The sequence below is a fragment of the Gossypium raimondii genome, chromosome 11, assembly GCF_025698545.1.
Source record: "Gossypium raimondii isolate GPD5lz chromosome 11, ASM2569854v1, whole genome shotgun sequence".
In the NCBI taxonomy this organism is placed as follows: domain Eukaryota; kingdom Viridiplantae; phylum Streptophyta; class Magnoliopsida; order Malvales; family Malvaceae; genus Gossypium; species Gossypium raimondii.
In genome coordinates this window covers 47,807,610-47,829,065 of record NC_068575.1, presented here as the reverse complement: position 1 = coordinate 47,829,065, position 21,456 = coordinate 47,807,610, and the positions used below count along the sequence as shown (strand labels likewise).

The window sequence follows — 21,456 nt, the reverse complement described above, 5'->3', positions numbered from 1 at the left end:
TTAGTGAAGAGAGGTCGGAACTGTCGAACAGTGAAACAGGGGAAACTTTAAAGAATAAACTGTACTTATTGGCTAAACCAAAAATTCTGAAAATTTTATGATAAGATTATATATGAGTCTAGTTTCAGGAAAAATTAGCAGATCTTAATTTGGAGTTCCGTAGCTCAAGATATAAATAATTTAGTGACTGTGACTCAGTGAGACAGCTTTGAATGCACTATAAATAATAATGGAATTATAGAGAATGTTACATATGAACATGAAATGTATTAGATTAATGATTAAATTTATTTATTTAGATCCGGAAAATTCAAATACGAAGCAAGATTGAGGAAAAGAAAAAGTTCGGGATTAGTAGATTTTTGGTTACGAACAAGTGTCGAGGTAAGTTCGTGTAACTTGAATTATATTCTTAAATGCTTAAAATGTTTGTTATTGTTGTGAATATGAGTTGTATGTTTATTGTATGATAATTGATGAAGTATTGATATTCTTGATGAAAAGAGGAAATAAATCCGGTTGAATGAAAGGAAAATTCGATGGATCTCGAAAAGGAATTGACGGTAAAAGGATCTAGCCGGACGGGTGATCCTATTCGATATAGCCCTCCAAGAATATGTGGAAAATGGATTTCTTGCAGACGGTTAATCCGAATTAGGTCTCAATTTAGCTTTGACTGTAATTCAGATCCAAGCTCATTAGAGTAATTGTCATTGCAGGATTTAGCTTGACCGGTAATCCCGACAATACTCGTGAGTTTATATTACTGAGGATTTAGCTCGACCGTAATCCCATTGTAAGGATGAGGTTCGCGGGAGTGTGCTCTCTGAAATGGAAATGTGCGCACATGAATATGAATTGACGGTCCCGAAATTGTACACTAAAGTGTACCTCTGAAAAACCATCGAAATTTTAAGTAGTTCAACGTGGTAAATATGGAAAAATAACAAGGAAATGGAAATCATGGAATTGATGAGCTCATCAATCATGATATGTATATTATTGATACATGGAAATTATTGAACTAACTTGAATGTTGAGTTTGTGCATGATAGGGGAATAATGTGTTGAATGGATGTATGAATGTTTATTGCATTGTATTAAAAATATTAGGTAAGTATAATTCCTGTTACATGAGCTTACTAAGCACAAAGTGCTTACCCTGTTTCTTTTCACCCTGTTTCTTTTCACCCTGTTTTGTAGTGTTAAGAGCTCGGAGGTCGGATTTGGTCGGAGAAGCATCACACTATCAACCTCAAGATCTCGATACATAAAGAAACTTATTTTGGAAATCAATGGCATGTATAAGCTAGTAAAGTAGATGTTAATGTGGAATGAATGTATGGTTAGCCATTGGTATGGCTAACAAATTTTGGTTTTGGCATGTGATGAGATTAACTTATGAATACAATAAATCTATCTTGAAAATATGTTGAAATGGATTGGTTGTGTTGGCTTGGTCTCGGTTTAAAATTTGCAAGGAGGATTAGATATTTATAAAAGGGTTATATTGAGTTTAAAAAAAAATCAGTAAAATATGGTAATACCTCGTATCCTATTCCGGCGACGGATACGGGTAAGGGGTGTTACAATTTGATCCCTTTAGCTACTAGAATTTAACTTTTGCATTTTATGCAATTTGGTCCTTTTCTCAATTAAACATGAAATCGGTAAAATTTTTCTTAACGAAATTTATATACAATATTCCTATCATAATGCAGATTATAAAATAATATTAAAATTTTTTTTTATAGACTTGAATTTGTGGTCCCAAAACCACTATTCCTATTTCACTGAAAATGGGCTGTTACAGTAACCCTGATACGAAATCATAGTAACTCGTTCTCATTTCTATTCTGGAATCATAACAGGTTGTAGCAGTCCAAAAGGTACTTGATGTTCGGCTTTGACTTGCTGACAAATCAAACATTTAGGCACAAATTCTGAAATCTCAAGTTTCATACCTAGCCATCAATACATTTGTTTCAAATTACTGTACATTTTGTTACTACAAGGGTGTATCGAGTAATTACTGCTGTGAACTTCTTGTAAAATCTTCTGTTTAATATCAAAATTTCTCAGAACACAAATTCTGTTTCGGAAATATAAACTACCAGCATAACTAATATGAAATTCTGAATCAGATGTCTTTTCAATCTGTTCTCGTTTAACAATCAACTCGGGATCATTTTTTTTAGCTTCACAAATCTGCTATAAAAATGTCAATTTAGCTTTTGATTCAGCTAAAATAGAACTATCATAAATTAATGTCAATCGAGTATTCAAAGCTCGCAAAACAAATAAGGATTTTCTACTCAAAGCATCCGTAACAATATTAGCTTTACTCGGGTGATAGTCAATGAATAAATCATAATCTTTAAGCAGTTCCACCCATCTATGTTGTCACAAATTTAATTCTTTTTGGGACATGAGATACTTCAGGCTTTTGTGATCCGTGAAAATGTGGTATTTTCCCCATATAAATAATGTCTTCAAATCTTTAAAGCAAACACAATAGCTGCAAGCTCTGAATCATGGGTAGAATAATTTTTCTCGTGCGATTTCAACTGATGAGAAGCATAAGCTACAAATTTACCTTCCTGCATCAAAACGCAACTCAGACTATTAAGTGAAACGTCACTGCAAATCACAATTTTTTTATCAGACTCTGTCTATACCTTTTGACTTAATAATTATATTAAAATTGAGTAATTGTTAATAAATTAAGTGGATTTTATTTCAATGTTAATATTGAACATGAATTTATAAAGTATGTGAAATTATGCTTTATTACATGATTTTTGTGCATAAATTATATCATTTTCATGTTAATTATTAATATGTTAATTATTATTATGTAGTGGGTCCATGAAAGATGATATTATCATAATGTTGTTTGGACATGAATACATCCACCTTACTTGGATGGCAAAACCATACAAAATTGGGTCATAAGAATGTTAATTTTACCAGGTGAAGTGTTGTTACAAAGTGGACATGCCTGGTTATTTATTGGATCATGAAACTATCCAACAAGAGGGAGTCAAGCCCAAATTCGGCACAAGCATATGGCTACCCAAAAATCAAATTTGGGATATTTTATTAGAGGTCCCTTGTAATAGCCCGATTTTTGGGTCTCGTCAGAACAGTGGTTTTGGGACCACAAATCCGACGAGGAAAATTTCGAGGACGAAATTTATTTTAAGGGGGAGAGAAATGTAATACCCCGAAAATTTTTACAGTAAGATATTATCTTTGATATAGTAAGGAAATAAATTGACAAAAAGGGGAATTTTGAGTTATGACAACATTGGGAAGTATATTATGACATATTAATTAAAGAAATGATTAAATTGTAAAAGTGAGAAAAGTTTTGTTATCCAAGAGTAAATACTCAAAATTTGAGAGGTTAAAGTGTAAATATGAAAAGTTGAAGGACCAATAGTGTAAATATTTTAAGGGTGGAATAATCTAGAAACTAAGGAAAATGGATGAATTGGGACCAAATTGAATAGATGAAAAATTATGAGGGACTAAATTATAATTTTACCAAATTAAGTGATGACTCAATGATTGAATTTTAAAAGATCTAAAGGGAAAAATGGTCAATTAGAAGAAAGAGAAATCTAGAAAATAATGATGATGTTGGAGATATTTTAGATCAAATAAATAAATAAATATTAGTTTATTAATATTTTAATTTGATTTTAAATGACATTTTATCATTTTATTATTATTTTATTTAGTATATATATATATATATATATATGTGGAAGAAAAGATGAAAAATCATCTTCCTTTCCCACGCATTTCACGTTAGAATAGAAGAGAAGAAAGAAAGTTTTGCTTTCTTTACAATTTGGCCTTTCCACAAAAAAATTACCATTTTCACCTAGAAATCAAAAGAATTTCCATAGCTACCAAGAGAAAAAAATGTTAAGAAGACTATGGGGAGCTAGAATATCAAGTTAGATTCAAGAAATAGAAGCTGGAGGAGAGAGAAAATCAAGTTAAAGATTGAAATCAATAGCACAAGGTAAGAACATCAAGATTTCAATATACTTTTGAGTTTGATATTATTGAAAAAGTAGGAAATTAATGTTAATGTAGAGTTTCATTATATAAGGTTCTATATTCTTGTTATGTTAGTAAAGGGAAATAAGAGAAAGCGATGGAAAATATTGAAGAGAAAGGAAAGGAGGTGTTATAAATTTAGTTATCAACATTTTATACTAAAACAGTTTTGAATAGTAACAGTAGGTTAACTTTGAAAAATCACCACAAATCGTAAAAATTGAATTAGAGGATATAGGGGTGAGCAAAATTCGATTCGATTCGAAAAAATCGAAAAAAAATTCAAATTTCGAGTTAAACGAATCGAGTTATTCGAGTTAATCGAGTTATTCGAATCAACTTGAATTTTTTTTCGAATTTCGAGTTCGAATCGAGTTGAGTTTTCAAATTCGAATAACTCGAATAATTCAAATAATTCGAATATCAAACTATAATATTTTACATTTTTACCCCAAACTCCCAAACCTTTTTACTTTTCCCTCAAAACTTTTACTCCTTCCCACTTTCCCCAAAACTTTTACTCCTCCTCCCAACCCCTAATCTACCCAAAATCCATTTCCACCAAAATTTTACTCTCCCATTTATTTTTCTCAAAATTTTACTCCCAAAACCCTCAAAACCTTTTATTTTCTCCCAAAATTTTTACTCCTCCCACTTTTCCCTAAAACTTTTATTCCTTCCCATCCCACCTCCCATCTACCCCAAACCCTCCCCCTCCAATTTTTTTAATATTTTCCTCCAAAATTTTACTCCCCTATTTACTTTCCTCAAACTTTTATTCTCCAAAACTTTTATTTTCCCCTAAACTTTTACTTCTCACCCTTTACCCTCAAATAAAAATCAAAATTATCCAAAAAATTCACTAAACATAAATAGTAATAATTTTATTTATATCTACTATTTATATTATTAAATTAAATTTCACATTTTATATTATTGTATTATTTATATCATTGAATTGTTTAGTCATATTGAATATTTATATTAAAATTGAATTATTAATTATGCCATAAATATTTGTGTTAAAATTTTATATTGGTATCAATTTCACATTTTATTTTTAAAATAACTTTTATTAAAAAATCACATTTTTACATTTAATATATTTTTAATTCCAAAATACATAGTGACAAGAATCTGAAGATAATTGAAACAACTAAGCAAGCGAAGAAGCTAACCAATATATAAAAAATTAATAAATAAATTATGAGGTGACGAAAGTTAATAAAAATTTTGATTTAGGTGGACAATTTTTATTACGATGGGTGACAGTGGTTACAAGGACCCAAAATTATTTTTAAAAATTTAACTCGAACAAATATATTTGATTCGATTTGATTCGAATTCCATCTCACTCGACTCGATTCGAGAAAACTTCAAATAAATTTAGGATGATAAAATGAGATTCGAAAACTCGATTAACTCGAAAATTTTCGATTCGATTCGATTCGATTCAATCGAATGCTCACCCCTAAGAGGATAAAAAATATGGAATTAAAGCTTATTGAGTCTAGTTTCTCATAGAAGAAACGGTGTAAGTAATGGAATTGTAAATCATGAGATATAATGAATTTTGTGAGACAATGTCAGAATGAATTCGGGTTCCCCTATTCTGACTTGGAAAAATCATTAAAAATTGTGTAAAAATAATTATGGGTTATAATTTATATATTTAAAATCCTTAATTAGTCTATTTTCAATAGAAATAAATAGGGACATCATCTGAATTCTATACAAAGAGATAATTAATTTTTAGTGAAGAGGGGTCAGAACTGTCGAACAGTGAAATAGGGGAACTTTAAAGAATAAACTATACTTATTGGCTGAACCAAAAATTTTGAAAATTTTATGGTAAGAAGATATGTGAGTCTAGTTCAGGGAAAATTAACGGATCTATATTTGGAGCTCTATAGCTCGACGTATAAATAAATTAGTGACTTTGAGTCAGACAGACAGCTTGAATTTACATACAGGAAAATAGTGATAGTATGGATAATGTTGTTTAAAGTGTTATACACATTAAAGATGTGGAATGGAGAGGAGGAGGAGGAGGAAAATTGGGAAATATATGAATGGTTTGTGTATAGTTGGTCATATGCTTGATTATAATTGATAAACGATGAAATAGAAATGATGCTTATATTTGTGTATTATTGGTCATTGTCTAAGCTCATGTGTGAAAATAAAGTTTCATAGTATTTGTGTATGGTATATTCGGTATATGATCTGGCATGAAGTAATGTCATGAATGGTTTATGAATTAACACATGTTGGTAAGTGTGATACATGAAAAAATGTTGTGCTCATCCATGCTTATAATGCTTATGCTATATGTGTATTTGGCTAACATATTTGGTGTACATGCTTAGGCTTTGGCCAAGTAGTGGTTGGATTATGCCACGTTAAATTTATAAGTTATGCATTGAAATGGTAAGTGCCTAATTGGAAATATGCTTGTGATCATGAAAAGGGTGTTAAGGTTTAAATTATGTAATCTCTAGTGAAATGGTTTATCATGTGGTTAGTTCCAAAAAGAGTTATGTTTAAATACACTAGCTTGCGACTATGGTTGAATGATATGTTTATATCTTGTGTGATGTGCATAGGAAACGAGTGTGGAAAGATAATGAAATAGTAAGTTCATATGGCTAAAATTTAATGATTACATGTTAATTTCATGAATTATATAATGTATGATGAGATATATTTGTTGATGAATTGAGAATAAAATAACAATACGAAAACCGAATAAATGATCAAATTGAGCGGAATGTCGGATTTGAGTACTTCTGGTCAGTGACAAGTGATAAGTGGTAGCTTTAGCTACACTTATCTGATCAGTGACAAGTGACAAGTGATAAGTGGTAGCTTTAGCTACACTTATCTGATCAGTGACAAGTGACAAGTGATAAGTGATAGCTTTAGCTACACTTATCTTATCAGTGACAAGTGATGAGTGGTAGCTTTAGCTACATTTATCTGATCAGTGACAAATGACAAGTGATGAGTGGTAGCTTTAGCTACACTTATCTGATCAGGGACAAGTGACAAGTGATAAATGTGATCCGTGTAAAACCATGGCAGGGCTATGGCTTTGGAAAGTGCTAAGTGATCATACACAAGACCATAGTTATACTATGGCAAAGTTGAAGTGAAGTACTCAATTTTCCATAACCGTTCCCTAATTTGATTAAGGATGGTAAGTAACAAATGGGCCTAAAAGAATTATAGTAAATGGATAAGTGGTAGTGAATTTATACCAGGATGATGAGTTTAGTTGATGTTGTTATTTAAGCTAAAGTGATATTTTCATTGCAAACTTGAGAATTTCATAAATGTGTTAATGAATGGTATAATCAATAAATGTTGAGATAAATGATAAATACGTATTAGTATTGAACTTAACGATTTGAATTGTGAACATGAGAAATTTTTGAATTGAATGAAATGGAAATGAAGTATTGAATTATTAAGACTTGTGAATTGCATGAATATGTATCGGGTCTCGTAGGTCCTATTTATTATGAATATAATATGTTGAGGTTATATTATGAAGAATTATAAAAGCATGTTAATAATTTAAAAGTTTTAATTTAGATGAAGTTTTATAACTCGGTTAAATACGTTTACAAGTGTATGCGTTCTGGTAATGCCTCGTACCTTATTATAGTGCTGAATACGGGTAAGGGGTGTTACATCCCTGGAGTTGCAATATAATTAGAAAAGAGCCTTGAAAGATTGCTTTTGAAATCGTCCACTCTATGCCTAATTATAGCATGATTTTGTCCTCAAAATAAGCAACCAAATCACCTCATCTTCCACATATTGTGGTCGGCCAAGAAATGGAGAAGATGGAGGGATTTTAATCCCTATTTTTAGTAAACTTCACCCTCGACCTCACCTATAAATACCACACTACTCTCACCTCTCAAAACATCCCTCACACCTCTCATCCTTCATTTTCACAAACATTATTCATTCTCTCATTCCCTCTCTTGCTCTCTTCTTCCTACGCATAGCCCTTCCATTTTAGCCAACAAAAGCCTTGAAAAGATCACCTCTTGGCCAGCCACATTGAGGAACCATTAGCAAAAGGGCAACGAGCGGATCGGTGGAACACTTTCAATCCAAATCCAAAAGGCTACTGAATTGAAATAGAGTTTACTCTTTCCTTACTAGTTGTTTAATTTAATTATGTTTGTGATGTGTTTTATGATATTTTTCATCAACAATGATAGCTTAATTCTGTTTAGCTAGGATGATTGCGTTAATTCAATAATATTTGTTTGCATCATGTTTAAAGTGTTTGTGCCTTAGTCGATCATGTTTTCAATTAAAATCAAGATGTATTTCATTCATACGTGATTGAATGCATTCAAATTAGCTGAGCGATCCTAACCAAACGACGGCTAGTAGAAACAATAATTGAAAAGTGCATGCTTAATTTAGATAATTAAACCCGACTAAATTGAAGGTTCATAATAACTTTAATTAGCTCTATTGTCTTGCATAGTTTTTAGGTTTATGTGATTAAATTGTTTCAAACTTAATTTGTCACTGTTACCTCACATAAATACTAAGAAACCCTTAGTTTAATATGACCAGTAAAATGCATATTTCACTAAGTAAAAGATTCTGAAATGACTTAATTTGGTTTCCAAACTCATGAAAGATCAAGTTACCATGGAATGTTTTCCAACACTGTTAAGTTTATGGAAATGAAATGATCTGATTAATGTTATTATCCTAGCCTATACATGTTATTGATTGTTGAAGTTGTGTTTCTATTGCTAAAATCCATTCATACATTTAGATAATTTTGCATACTTAGTTTAAAATTGCATTAGGGAGCAATCTTATGTTTAGTTAAATTAATCTAGTTTAATCATCATCACTCAAATTATTGTGTTTTTATCACCAAATTTTAACTTATAATTTTGCAAATAATTGATTAATGTACACAGTCCTTGTGGAGACGATAACTCATTTTACTTACTTATTACTTGAATGACTGTGTACACTTGCACAAAAATTCTGTTGCAAGTTTTTAGCGCCGTTGTCGAGGACTGTTGCCTTAATCATTCTTTATGAAATTATTTTTTGCAGATTGGTTTTTATTTAATTTCTAACATTGATAATTTATTCTTTATTTGGGATTTATTTATCAGGTGTTTATAAGCATAAATCGAATCATCGATCTATTATCTATAGACCCTGAAATTGAGAGGACGTTTAGATAGAAAAGACGTGAGAAAGTAGCTCAAAGAAAAACTGAGATAGACCTTGTAAATTAAAATGATGGACAAGGTAATGGAGTCAATCATGTGCACAATCCAATCCTTATTGCTGGTAATAGCGATCGTGCCAGTAGACAATACGCCGTGCCACTCTTCAATTCGAATTGAAACCAGTGATGTTTCAAATGTTTCAAACACTTCAAACGGTGGGCCAGTTCAGTGGTATGCCCACAGAAGATCCACATATTCACCTTCGATTATTCATGAAGGTGAGTGATTTGTTTAAGATAGTTGGTGTGACTGAAGATGCATTAAGGTTGAAATTGTTTCCATACTCGTTGCGGGATTGAGCACAAGTATGGCTAAATTTGTTGCCACCAATTTCAATTTCTACATGGCAAGAATTAGCAGAAAGGTTTTTGATAAAGAATTTTCCACCAAGCAAGAACGCAAAATTGCAAAATGAGATAACCACTTTCCAACAATTGGATGACGAGTCTTTGTACGAGGAGTGGGAAAGATTCAAAGAATTAATTCTCTTCATCGCTTGCTTACTTCAGCAGGGCAATAGGGAAATTTTTGCATACTTAGGTGATCGCGCCATGGGAACAACGTTTGTGTCTCACCACTAGTAGACATAAATCTCATTGAACCTCTAAGAGGACCATGATCAACAATCAAACCAAAAGTATCTCCTATAAGTGGTCTTGGTGGAGGTAGAGATCTAGGAGGAGAACCAGGGGGAGAAAGAACCACAGCAAGGACTATCACCAGATGTTGCAGTGTGATCTTTCCTTTTTTTTCGACAAAGCTCCTTACAAGGTTATCCTCATATTCGCTGCTTAGAACAATTACATATATACTAAAAATGTAAATGTTTCTAATCATATATACTAAAAATGTAAATGTGTTTTTTAAAAAAACTTATAAAATTTAGTTTATAGAATTTTTAGGAACGTTTTCAAATTAATGTAATTAATTGTGATTAAAATATGGTAGTATTATTATTAAAAAGTTCTATAAAGTATGCTAGACACGATACCTTTAAATAACATTCTTTTGGTTGGTATATGAATTAAATGATTTAAAATTTTACAATTACAAATGAGTGTAATAATTATAACTTTTAACGTGAATATATACATATCTGGTATATATTAGTATTAATTTAAAATAATAACCGAAGACTAAAAAAATTAAGCAATCATTTTATTAGTGAAAGTCGCGAATTTTAAAATTATTTTTAAATTAATACATCGAAACTAATTAAAGTATAAAGCAAATAAAAGGATAGTATAAAACTTAAGTTTAATTGATAATAAAAAATAACATTCAAATGTGGAATAGCAAACATCCCTAATTACTCCAGAATTTGAATCCATGAGTTTTCACCCTAAAAACCTCAACTTTAGAAAATGCTTAGATATTGAATATTGGGACATTTCTACATGGTCAAATTTAACAACTAGGTGAATTGGATTTATTATTTTAATCATCTCCAAATGTATAGGTTTTATCTTCCTCTTTTCTCAAAAGATGTAAAAAAATTTATTATTTTTTATCTAAACTCATTTTTAATTTAATACTTTTGTTTAAATTCTCAAATTTCGACAGATATTCGTGGTATAATTATTGATTACGGATTATACATGATAGATATGATTTATATTTTAGAGATAAATCTAAAATTATAAATGAACTTTAGTCTAATGACCAATTGTATACATGAAGTTTGAATTTGTGTAAGATTTTGATCGATTCAATTCTCACAAATTATTAATATAATATTATTTTATATTTATATATTGTATATAGAAATAATTATATTTATTTAATATAAAATAAATCAAGATTAAAAATGGATGTATACATTTAAGACACCTTTATTTAATTAATTAATTATAATAATTAAATCTCGCAGAACGAGATCATATTCCTACTGACAAATAAAACCTAATTTATATTATATTTTAGTTAATTTTGTTGGGCTATCTTATGGCAAGTTGCTAGGTCTGCTTCACGTTGATATTGCTTCGCTTGCTTCTGCAAAGGGGATTTTCATTTCCGTATTATATATACACTTGGAAGGGATAAAATAACAGAGCTTTGCTTCGTTTAGACCGATCGAAAGGTAATGATTTCTCTGTAAGCTCTCTCTAGTTTTACATAATCTAATTATTTTCTTTCCTTCCTTCTTTCTTTCTTTTCTTTTAAATCATCTGTTATAATTAACCTGTAATTTGTTTCAATTCATGGAATAAAAAAGTGGGTTTATACTTTTTTCATCCTTGATCTCTTGTCTAGGACATGTCTGACCTTTTCTTCTCGTACCCAACTGTGTCGGATACATTTCTTGGGGTTTCTATAATGCTTTGGGGATATTGGCCCTATCCATGCTTCGTAGTGAACTAATTTCTAGAAATATTTAGGATGAAATGACAATGGTAGCTTTTTTTTGAGCTACTGCTGGTAAAAAATAGAGATGTTTACGCTGTAGATGGAGACGTATGCAGCTTATTTATGCATAAGCGTTAAGTTGTCATTCCTATTGCGAATGGTATGTTTAAAATTGGGAACCTGGGTGATCCTTATATTGCTTTAATAATGTGGATTTTGTATTGATGACGTTTTGTGCAAACAGGGTATTCAGTGATGGCCACTGAAATCATGAATAATGAAGTTGGTGTGGAAGAAAATGAGGAGTCGGAGGCTTCAAATGGCATTGAGAAATTAGAGATTTCGAATGGCACTGATGAGGTCTCCAAAAACTCTTCATCTATGCAAAAAGATGAAGATGGGGTGACAGGTGATTATTGTTTGGTCAATAGTTCTTTAGATTGTCATATAATTTGCATGCTGCTGCTTGTCCTGTAATCTGCACTTCATAGTTTTGAGATCCCTAGAAGTTTGCAGCAAATGTTTAATAACCAAAGGTGCTTTCAATTTTAAGAAATTGAATCAAAGCAAAAGAATTTGAAGACAATTAAAGGTAATTAATGCCAAGAACCCCTAAACTGCATATTTTTAAGTTCATCAACTATAAATACTTTTTGCTTGCTTATTGTATACTTGATTATTTACCTTAGCACATCATGTCGTTCAGCCGAGTGTCTTACACCTCAAGCATTTTTTTTCCTTTTAGAGGTGGCAAAACTGTTTTTGAATATTTTTATCTCACTTGAACCTAAATCCATTTGACTTGAAGCTATAGGACTAAGCAATGGCCCAGATCTTATCCTAACTAGAAATAACCCAAACTTGAACATGATCATTATTCCCATACAATGTAAAATGTGGCAACAGTTGACTGGAACCTAGAAACCTGCACAAACAACCCCAATACCCACCCAAATTCACCTAAAATGAAACAAGCGAACCAGAATCCAACCATGAGATGGAGTTGGAATGATTCAAACATGAAAATGACTCGAAAATTAGAAGTCTAAATCTCATCCAAAACTAAAACACCCCAACCTGACTTGGATGCCAAATTGCCACCTCTAGGTTGAATCCTAAGTAATTTTTAAGTTTCCTATTAGTGTTGGGGTGTTTATATTTATTGTAAGTTTTCTTTTACCTTTTGTCTTGGTGCTTTTGTAGTTATGTTTTATTTCCTTTTATAGTGCATTTTTGTTTACTCTCTTTCATAATCAGTGCCCAACTTTCTCCTTCCTTTCTATCATGCATTTTTAACTTTGTGTGTGATATTAGTTTGCCGGTGGTTTTTCTAACCATGCTAAGAGCCTAAGGTTCTTTTTTGCGTTGTAAGTATGACACCTTGTTTTCTTTGTAAATATGGTGCTCCTGTATGTTCTTCCCTAACTTGCACTCATCCTGTTCTCATCTCGTAACAAGTCATTGGTATAGAACTTTTCTTAATCTAATATAGAATACTTCTGCAATGTACATTACCAATTGCGCAATCTGCACATTCATTGGGCAAGGAGAGTGAGGGAAACTTCTGTCTAGTTTTATTTTGCTTGTGAAGAGTGCAAGTTTGAAAGAGGATTGTTTCTATTTCGCAATATAGGTTTGTAGTCTAGGAACTTAGCTTTAATTACTCTTCTAAATGTTGTTTGTATTTGCCTCACCTAATAGACATATGTAAGTCATTTTGTACATTGTAAGATTATCATGCGGCTGATAATGTTAGATGTCCACTTTGTGGTCGTTGCTTCTATCTCTCTCCAAATTTCAACTCCTAATCCATTTAATTTTGCTTTGAGATACTGTTTTTCGTTAAGATGATAGTGCTCATCTTGAAGGCTTCTTATTTCGATGGTCCTGATTGTGGTCTTGCTAATATATGCACTTTTCTGCATTTTTAAATTGTTTCCTAGCAGAAGTTGCCAAAAAGAAAAAGAAGAAAAATAAAAGCAAGTGAGTACTTGTTTCTAGCTTGGTTAGTTGTTTTCTTTTCGAAGATGTTTAGTTGAGAGTTTGATGATATTATGTTCTTTAACCCACAGAAAAAAGAAGGAGCCCTTGAAGCAGACTGATCCTCCATCTATTCCCGTTGTTGAGCTTTTTCCGTCCGGGGAGTTTCCTGAGGGTGAAATTCAACAGTACAAGGATGAGTGAGTCAAACCATATTCTTGAAACTATGTTTAGATGCAAGTATATATTTCGTTATTTCCTAAAGCTTAAGAGATCTCTTAAGTGCATGTCCTTGTTCTTTTGAAATCAAAATAAAAATAGGAGTGGCTTGTAACAAGATATTCCTGGGAGGTCATTCATGTCTTCCATTGTCTTTGGTGATTGCTTTTTGTTGTAGTTTCATTTATGTGTAAAAAATAGAAAATCCTAAGTTGTCTTAAGTTGTGAAAGTAAAATATGTTGTGATGTATTTTAACTAAGAAGGTAACTATGTCTGGATATTATTGAGAAAAAAAATACTTTTTCTTGCTTTGGAATATAAATAGCACATGAATGTATATAATGTTTCCTTATTTTATGCTACATAGTTTGTCTACATTTTCATTTTATGATTGCCTGTAATAGATTTGTTCCAGTTTGAGGTACATATTCTTATATTTGTCCATGTAAAGCTTGAACCTTTATTGTTTTTATTGCTTTGTAGTAATTTGTGGAGGACTACCTCTGAGGAGAAGAGAGACTTGGAGCGATTTGAAAAGCCAAAATATAATGCAGTGCGACAAGCAGCCGAAGTCCATCGTCAGGTTTGTTTTGTCTTGTATCCACATAAGTTGCTGCTGTATGGCATAAAAATGACTATTATTCAAAATGGTGAGTTTGGCTTTGGGGACTTACTGGTTTTCTGTAATCGCTACTATTCATCCTCAGGTTCGGAAATACATCAGAAGTATCTTGAAACCTGGAATGTTAATGACTGATCTATGTGAGACCTTGGAGAACACAGTTCGCAAGCTCATTTCAGAGAATGGTTTGCAAGCAGGGATTGCATTCCCTACTGGATGCTCACTGAATTGGTTAGTTTTTTCTTTGACATTTGATGAACCTACTTGTCTGTAATTGATTGTATCCGTGTTCAACCTTTTGCCCTGTTAGGGTCGCTGCTCACTGGACTCCTAATTCTGGAGACAAGACTGTGCTCGAGTATGATGATGTGATGAAGTTAGATTTTGGAACTCATATTGATGGTAATATCATTGTTGCTCCATCTTGTACACTTTTTGGTCCGCACTATTTCTGTATAGATGTATAATTTCAACATGTGTTATGATATAACTAGCTTTTTAGCTGGAGATGTTTTCAAACACGAGTTCTTGGCTTTGCAGGGAATATAGTTGATTGTGCCTTTACAGTGGCGTTTAATCCTATGTATGATCCGCTTCTTGAAGCTTCTCGTGAAGCAACCAATACAGGCATCAAGGTACTGGATCCTATTAAATATGCATATTTAATGAGAGAACAGATTTCCCTTGTCTTTTTTATTTTCTTGCTATCAGTCTTTATATAAATTTTCTTGTTTGTTTTTCTAGTCATAAAGTCCAGACATGGTTCTGTTAGGGGAGAATCAGTAATAAGGGAAAAGCCATGCTAGAACAATTTTGTGATTTTGTCTGATATAGTCGGGTAGGATTCTAAGAGGACTACATGGACAAGATTGATGTTGGTGCACTTGAACCTTTCTCTCAAATATGTACATAAAATATGCCAATTGAAGATGTAGATGAAAGGATCTTCTTGTTATTTATGTCACTTGGACTTTAGGTACCATGCCTGACAAAGGTATGTTCAATATTTTAATAAATATTTTCTATATATAATATTTGTGCTAGGCACAGGTACCTAAAGAAAAATGAAGTTGAAGCAACATACCTTGTTATACTTGGTGCTTTCTTGTCTTCTCTTTCTTGTAGTTAGTGGAAGACAGCCAACTGTGGTGTACCTTTTCCCTCAGAAATCTTTCTTTCCTTGGGAGTTCATCAATCTCAAAACAAAAGTGTCCTTGTTTGTTTTAGATTCCACATTTAAATTATTATCTACTTTTTGTTCTTGTTGAATTTGTTGGATGGGTATTTAATATGGTTGGAGTCTTGTTGCCTTTTGAGGTTCTTCTCTTTAAAATTAGATTTACTAATTTCACTAAAATCTTTAATATATCTTTGATGGTTATTTAATTGTTCAGGAAGCTGGTATTGATGTCCGTCTTTGTGATATTGGTGCTGCAATTCAAGAGGTGATGGAATCATATGAGGTTGAAATAAATGGGAAGGTGTTTCAAGGTAAGAAATTCAGGAGAACATATGTATTTTTAAATAAGAATTATTATGGGAAAAATGCTGCTACAGTGCTAATTGTTTTTACTCTTGTGCTTCTGATAACTGACCAGTAAGGTAGTTTATTCTTATTAAAAGAATGTAGGTTTGTTTTATCACCTCTGCAAAAAATTAATTTTTGCGTTTTTGGTTATTTGATATTTATAACTGTCAATTTTAACAAGTGGGCTCCTATTTAGAGCAGTCGTCAAAGCAAATGTTTGCAAGACAAAATTTGCAATAATTGTAGTTTCCTTGGATATGTAATCTTTTGAGTAAATTTAAAATAATATTTGATATTCTTCCTTTTTCATTAAGTTGACATCAAAAGACTTAACGATTATGCATGTGGCGGACAATAACTAGAATCGGTAGTTTCATTTGATTGGTATGATTTGATACAGTTGTTCTGGACTCCCAATGGCAAGTAACAGCATTATTTTTAATCCTTCTCCTCTGAGACTGCATATAGTTGAAATTGCAGAAATTCTTTCAAACAGATATGGGTCTAGTAAAGAAATGAAAATCATTTACCCATACGCTGTGCAGACAGAAGTCCATATTTAGTAAATAGTATAACCTTATACGCGTCTTTATATGACCTTTTCTTAAGGGATTTGATTGTCCTTGGCAGTGAAAAGTATACGGAACTTGAATGGGCACAGCATTGGGCCCTATCAGATACATGCTGGAAAATCAGTTCCTATTGTGAAAGGAGGGGAGCAAACAAAAATGGAAGAGGGTGAATTTTATGCCATTGAAACCTTTGCTTCTACTGGTAATATATCTCATCTTCAACATATAAGAAACTGAATCTTTTTAAATATTAGATGGTAGTTTGTGTGGATTACCTACATTGGTCTAACCAGCCTTTGTTTTTTTGGGTGCAGGGAAAGGGTATGTCAGAGAAGATCTAGAGTGCAGCCATTATATGAAAAACTTTGATGCAGGACACATTCCACTGAGGTTGCCTAGAGCTAAGCAACTACTAGCTACAATAAACAAGAATTTTTCAACATTGGCCTTCTGTAGACGGTATTTAGATCGTTTGGGAGAGACTAAATATCTAATGGCATTGAAGAATTTATGTGATGTCGGCATTGTTCAGGTATCTTCTTGCTATTGTTATCAACTGTGTGTTCTTTTTTTTAATTAAATTTTTGGTTTTGCACTCTTGTTTCAAGTCCTTACCGAAAACATCTTGATAGAGGCCATGCTAATATGGTACGCCATTTTCTGAATGTGATTCTGACCTTTTTGAGGCGTTGAATAGCGGTTGTCAGTTAAGCTAATAATAATAATAATAATAATAATAACAATAATAGTAATAGTAATTGAATTGGGGTGGACATCTGGTATAAATGGCATAACAAATCAGTCCAAACACATTCCTCTTATATTGGTATATACCCGAAATGTAAAACTTGTAATTTTCTATGAAGATTCAGCCGATATCTATAATCATCCTTTTCTGTTGTTGCAGCCGTATCCTCCTCTCTGCGACATCAAGGGCAGCTATGTTTCTCAGTTTGAACACACCATCCTACTGCGGCCAACCTGCAAAGAAGTTATATCGAGAGGTGATGACTATTAAGGTGGAAGACCAAAAAGTTTAGTTGGTAATCATCTCCTCAAATATTTTGCGAATAATTTTAGTTGTGTACTTTTTGTGTTTTTTAACATAAGGAAGGTCCCTAAATAGCGGATGGTACCCATGTTTGTCACTTGTCTGTACTCTTGCTTTGCCGTGTTTGATGATAGATGGTGTGATTGAGACTTGAATCAGGCAATAGGTGATAGGAAGACTAGAATTTTCCATTGCAGTCAAGGTTATGTCTTACTACTACAAGACATGAATGATGTTTTTCTTATTTGGGTAAACTTTTTAAATGTTAAAGGTGGATAAAGTTTTTTCTTTTTAAAAAAAAATAAGTTTTCAAATAAGGATTAGAGTTGGATCGAAATCCTTCTCTAGACAAAGATTCAAACTTAACTAGGTTTGATGAAAATAATTTGGTTGGCATTTACCAAATATTTCAAATTAAATGATTCAAGGTTTAATTGAAAAAGTTAAACGTTTGGGTATATTTATGGTGTTGGAGGAAAAAGGATAGCGAAAATTTGGTGAGGAATTCAACATCCATAAATCTTGAAGTCAAAACTGATATATGTGAGATTCAAGATATCCATATCAAGGTAATGCCATATCATGTATGTATAGTGATATGAATCATGTTACATCATGAATCTATTAATAGAGGAAAAAAGTTAAAAACTCTAAGCTCTGCTGAGATTCATCTAAAACTATTCATGTCCACCCCATCAAAACCATGTAATATTAAAATAGCACAGTTTAAGAATTCTTTTAGAAATATCCTTATTTTTTTAAAGAGAACTGCGATAATGGAATAAAAAAAATCATCTCACGTTTGGTTTGCAATAGAATTTGTTTTAATTGAAATAAATCAAAGAATTCGTATTCCAAATCTTGGATACATGTGTTATCACAAAATTCTATATTTCAAATTTGATGAAGCAATGTAGAGATAGATTTTATGAAATTCAATCTAATGTGAGAACTTGTGGAACCCATAGAATCCTTAAGGATTGAAATAATAAAGTGATGGTTTTATCACAAACTTTATACATGAACAAGATATTGTAATATTTTGTTATAGCTGATTCAAAGAAAGGTACACAACCTCCTGTATTAGCTTTTATCTTCTTTTAGAGAATTGTCCCAAGACAATGGAAGAAAGTGAGCATATGAGAAAGGTTTTATATTCTTTGTTAGTAAGAAGTCTCATGTATGCAATGTTATGCACACGTCCAAATATTTGTTTTGTAGTAGAATTGGTAAGTCTATATCAGGTAAATCCTGGTCTAAAACGCCTGCAATTTGTTAAGCACATACTCAAATGTTTACGGAGAATGAGAGATTATACGTTAGTATATTCTGGAGGGGGCTTAACTCTCATTGGATATACAAGCTTTGACTTTCAAATGTATCTGGATTCGTGGAAATTGATGTCGTGTTGTGTTTTTGCAATAGACAACAGAGCCATGGTATGATGAAGTGTTGGGCAAAGTTGTAGTGTTGGCTCCACTATGGAGGTCAAATATGTGGTTGCTTTTGAAGTAACAAAAGAAGCAATTTGACTTCGGAAGTTCCTTGCTGATGTCGAAGTCGTTCCTAGTATGGAGAAAACTATTACATTGTATTGCGATGACAATGTGACAATAGCTAATACTAAGAAAATGAGAAATCATAAACGAATAAAACATATTGATTAGAAACAGGGATGGATCCAGGATTTTAGTCCAAGGGGGGCGAAACTTCTAAATCCAAATGACCTTTTTTTAACATAAAAAAGTCACTAACCTAATATGTATGGGTATAGGCCAAATCGATTAATTCTGTAATTTGGCTTTAAAGTCCATATTGGGTTTCTAAGCTTAGTGTTTCAAGGCCCATCATACATTAATATTTTATTATTATTCAAGTTATACAATTAAAAATTGACAAATACTTTGTTAATATAAAGTATAACCTTATGGCTTAAATAGGGGTGTTCAATTCGTTAACCGACCCGAATAACCATTAATCGAATTAATAGACCCTTTTAAACCCTTAACCATTAATCAAACCAAAAATTTTTAAAAAAAATTAACCAAACCGAACTATTTCAGTTAATTCTGTCGGTTAACCAAATTAACCGAAATTTATATGTTTTTTGTTTTTGTTTTTTGGTTAAAACAAGTATAAAACATATAAAAATTTAACTGAATTTAATATATGTAAAATGTATATAAAAACTATAAATTTTCGATTAATTAACCGATTTTGAACCGAATTAACCATTAATCAAACTTTCAAAAAGTTATTAACCGACCCCCAACCAAATTAATTCGGTTAACTGATCGATTAACCGATCGATTAACCGAATTCAGCCAGTTAACCAAATTAATTCGGTTTTACCCGAAATTTGCACACCCCTAGGCTTAAGGGGGTGAATTATATGCAATACAATTGGTCAAGGGGGCAGAATGTTATACAATGTGGAATTAATTGCTGAATTAATTGCTTATTAAGGTATAAGGACTAAATTGTAAAAGTCTTTTCGCTATAAGTTTTTAATTGGCCAAAGACTTAGGGAATTAAAGTGCAATTAGTCCAAGGTCCAAAATGGTAATTAAACCATTTTTTATTATAAGTTAATGCTTGATGATGAAAGATTCCACTTATAATTGTTAATGATGGATTAAGTTAATTTAATTAGGTGATTACGATTTTAATTAAAGTATATATAACAAATTTAAGTGGAGATGCTCATCTTTTTCTTCTTCAACCATCCAACCTAAGAAAAAAAAAGGGGATAAAAGGGTTTCAAAGCTTTAAACTTTTGGCCCTCAATTTTAAGGTATTTTCAAGTTTTTTTTTTTGTAATTTATATGTTTTTGAGGTCATGGTAGCTTGATTTAGCTAGCTCATGTACCAATTTGCAAAATTTTTAAAGTTTTAATTGTTTATTTCTTGAAGAAATTGATGTTAAATTGATAGATTTTAAGCTTAGATTATGAAAAGGACTAGATTGTAACATTTACTTGATAGTTTTGTACATAAGGACTAAAGTGAATAAAATCTAATTTTTGTGAAATTTTGGTATAAATAGATAGTATAGGGTCTCTAAATGATGTAATTAAAGTCGGTTTTAAATCGAGACTCAAAATTAAAAGATATGGTTATTTTGATGTCGGGACTAAATTGAAAAATGTAAAACCTTAAGGGTATAAAAATAAGATTATATAGGTTCATACATGTCATTACATAATGTATAAATGTTTCGTATTGATAAATTGAATGGAATAATTGTATAGATCAAGAATTGGATCAAATCGGAGATAATCGATGAAAAGCTAAAATTGTTTATTAGTCCCTGAAGATTCAACTTGTTTGTTGTTTTGATCAGGTAAGTTTATATGATTTTTTTTTTATATAGGTTGTTGTATATTTGATTTGTAATTATTTATGTGTTTGGTTGTGAATTGGTTCAAAATGCTAGAATTAGACTAAATTGAAAAGAAATGTTTACATGTGTTAAAGATGTCCATGTGAACTTAGTAAATGTTAGGATACAATTGGCATGCTAAAAGGGTCTTGTGCGCGCTTATACGGGATTGATTACATATATTACTGAGATCCAACATTTGTTGCGGACTTATAAATACATATGACATAGGTTTAGCCCAGATGAGTAACTTGATGTCGTTTTAAAGGTTTAGCCCAGACGGATATATATATTTAGATCAGACGAGTAACTGGTGTGGTGTAGATACATGTGTATCCGACCCCGTTTACTAAGGTTCATCGGGTGAAACGATTAAGGTGGAAACGAGAAATT

At 31.7% G+C, this 21,456-nt stretch overlaps 1 protein-coding gene across 2 annotated transcripts; it reads left to right on the top strand.

Moving 5' to 3' along the window:
* The first annotated feature begins 11,276 nt into the window (after positions 1 to 11,276).
* LOC105803475 (methionine aminopeptidase 2B) lies at positions 11,277 to 17,951 on the top strand. Of its 2 annotated transcripts, none has more exons than XM_012635690.2 (12): positions 11,277 to 11,442; positions 11,953 to 12,117; positions 13,655 to 13,691; positions 13,781 to 13,888; positions 14,392 to 14,491; positions 14,616 to 14,761; positions 14,841 to 14,932; positions 15,071 to 15,165; positions 15,925 to 16,021; positions 16,689 to 16,832; positions 16,945 to 17,162; positions 17,538 to 17,951. In XM_012635690.2, exons 2-12 carry the CDS (start codon positions 11,964 to 11,966, stop codon positions 17,646 to 17,648), a joined length of 1,302 nt encoding a protein of 433 aa, XP_012491144.2. In that variant the 5' UTR covers positions 11,277 to 11,442; positions 11,953 to 11,963; the 3' UTR covers positions 17,649 to 17,951. The 2 variants fall into 2 exon arrangements, with proteins under 2 accessions (XP_012491144.2, XP_012491143.2); XM_012635689.2 differs by having other exon boundaries at positions 13,652 to 13,691.
* The last annotated feature ends 3,505 nt before the right edge of the window (positions 17,952 to 21,456 follow it).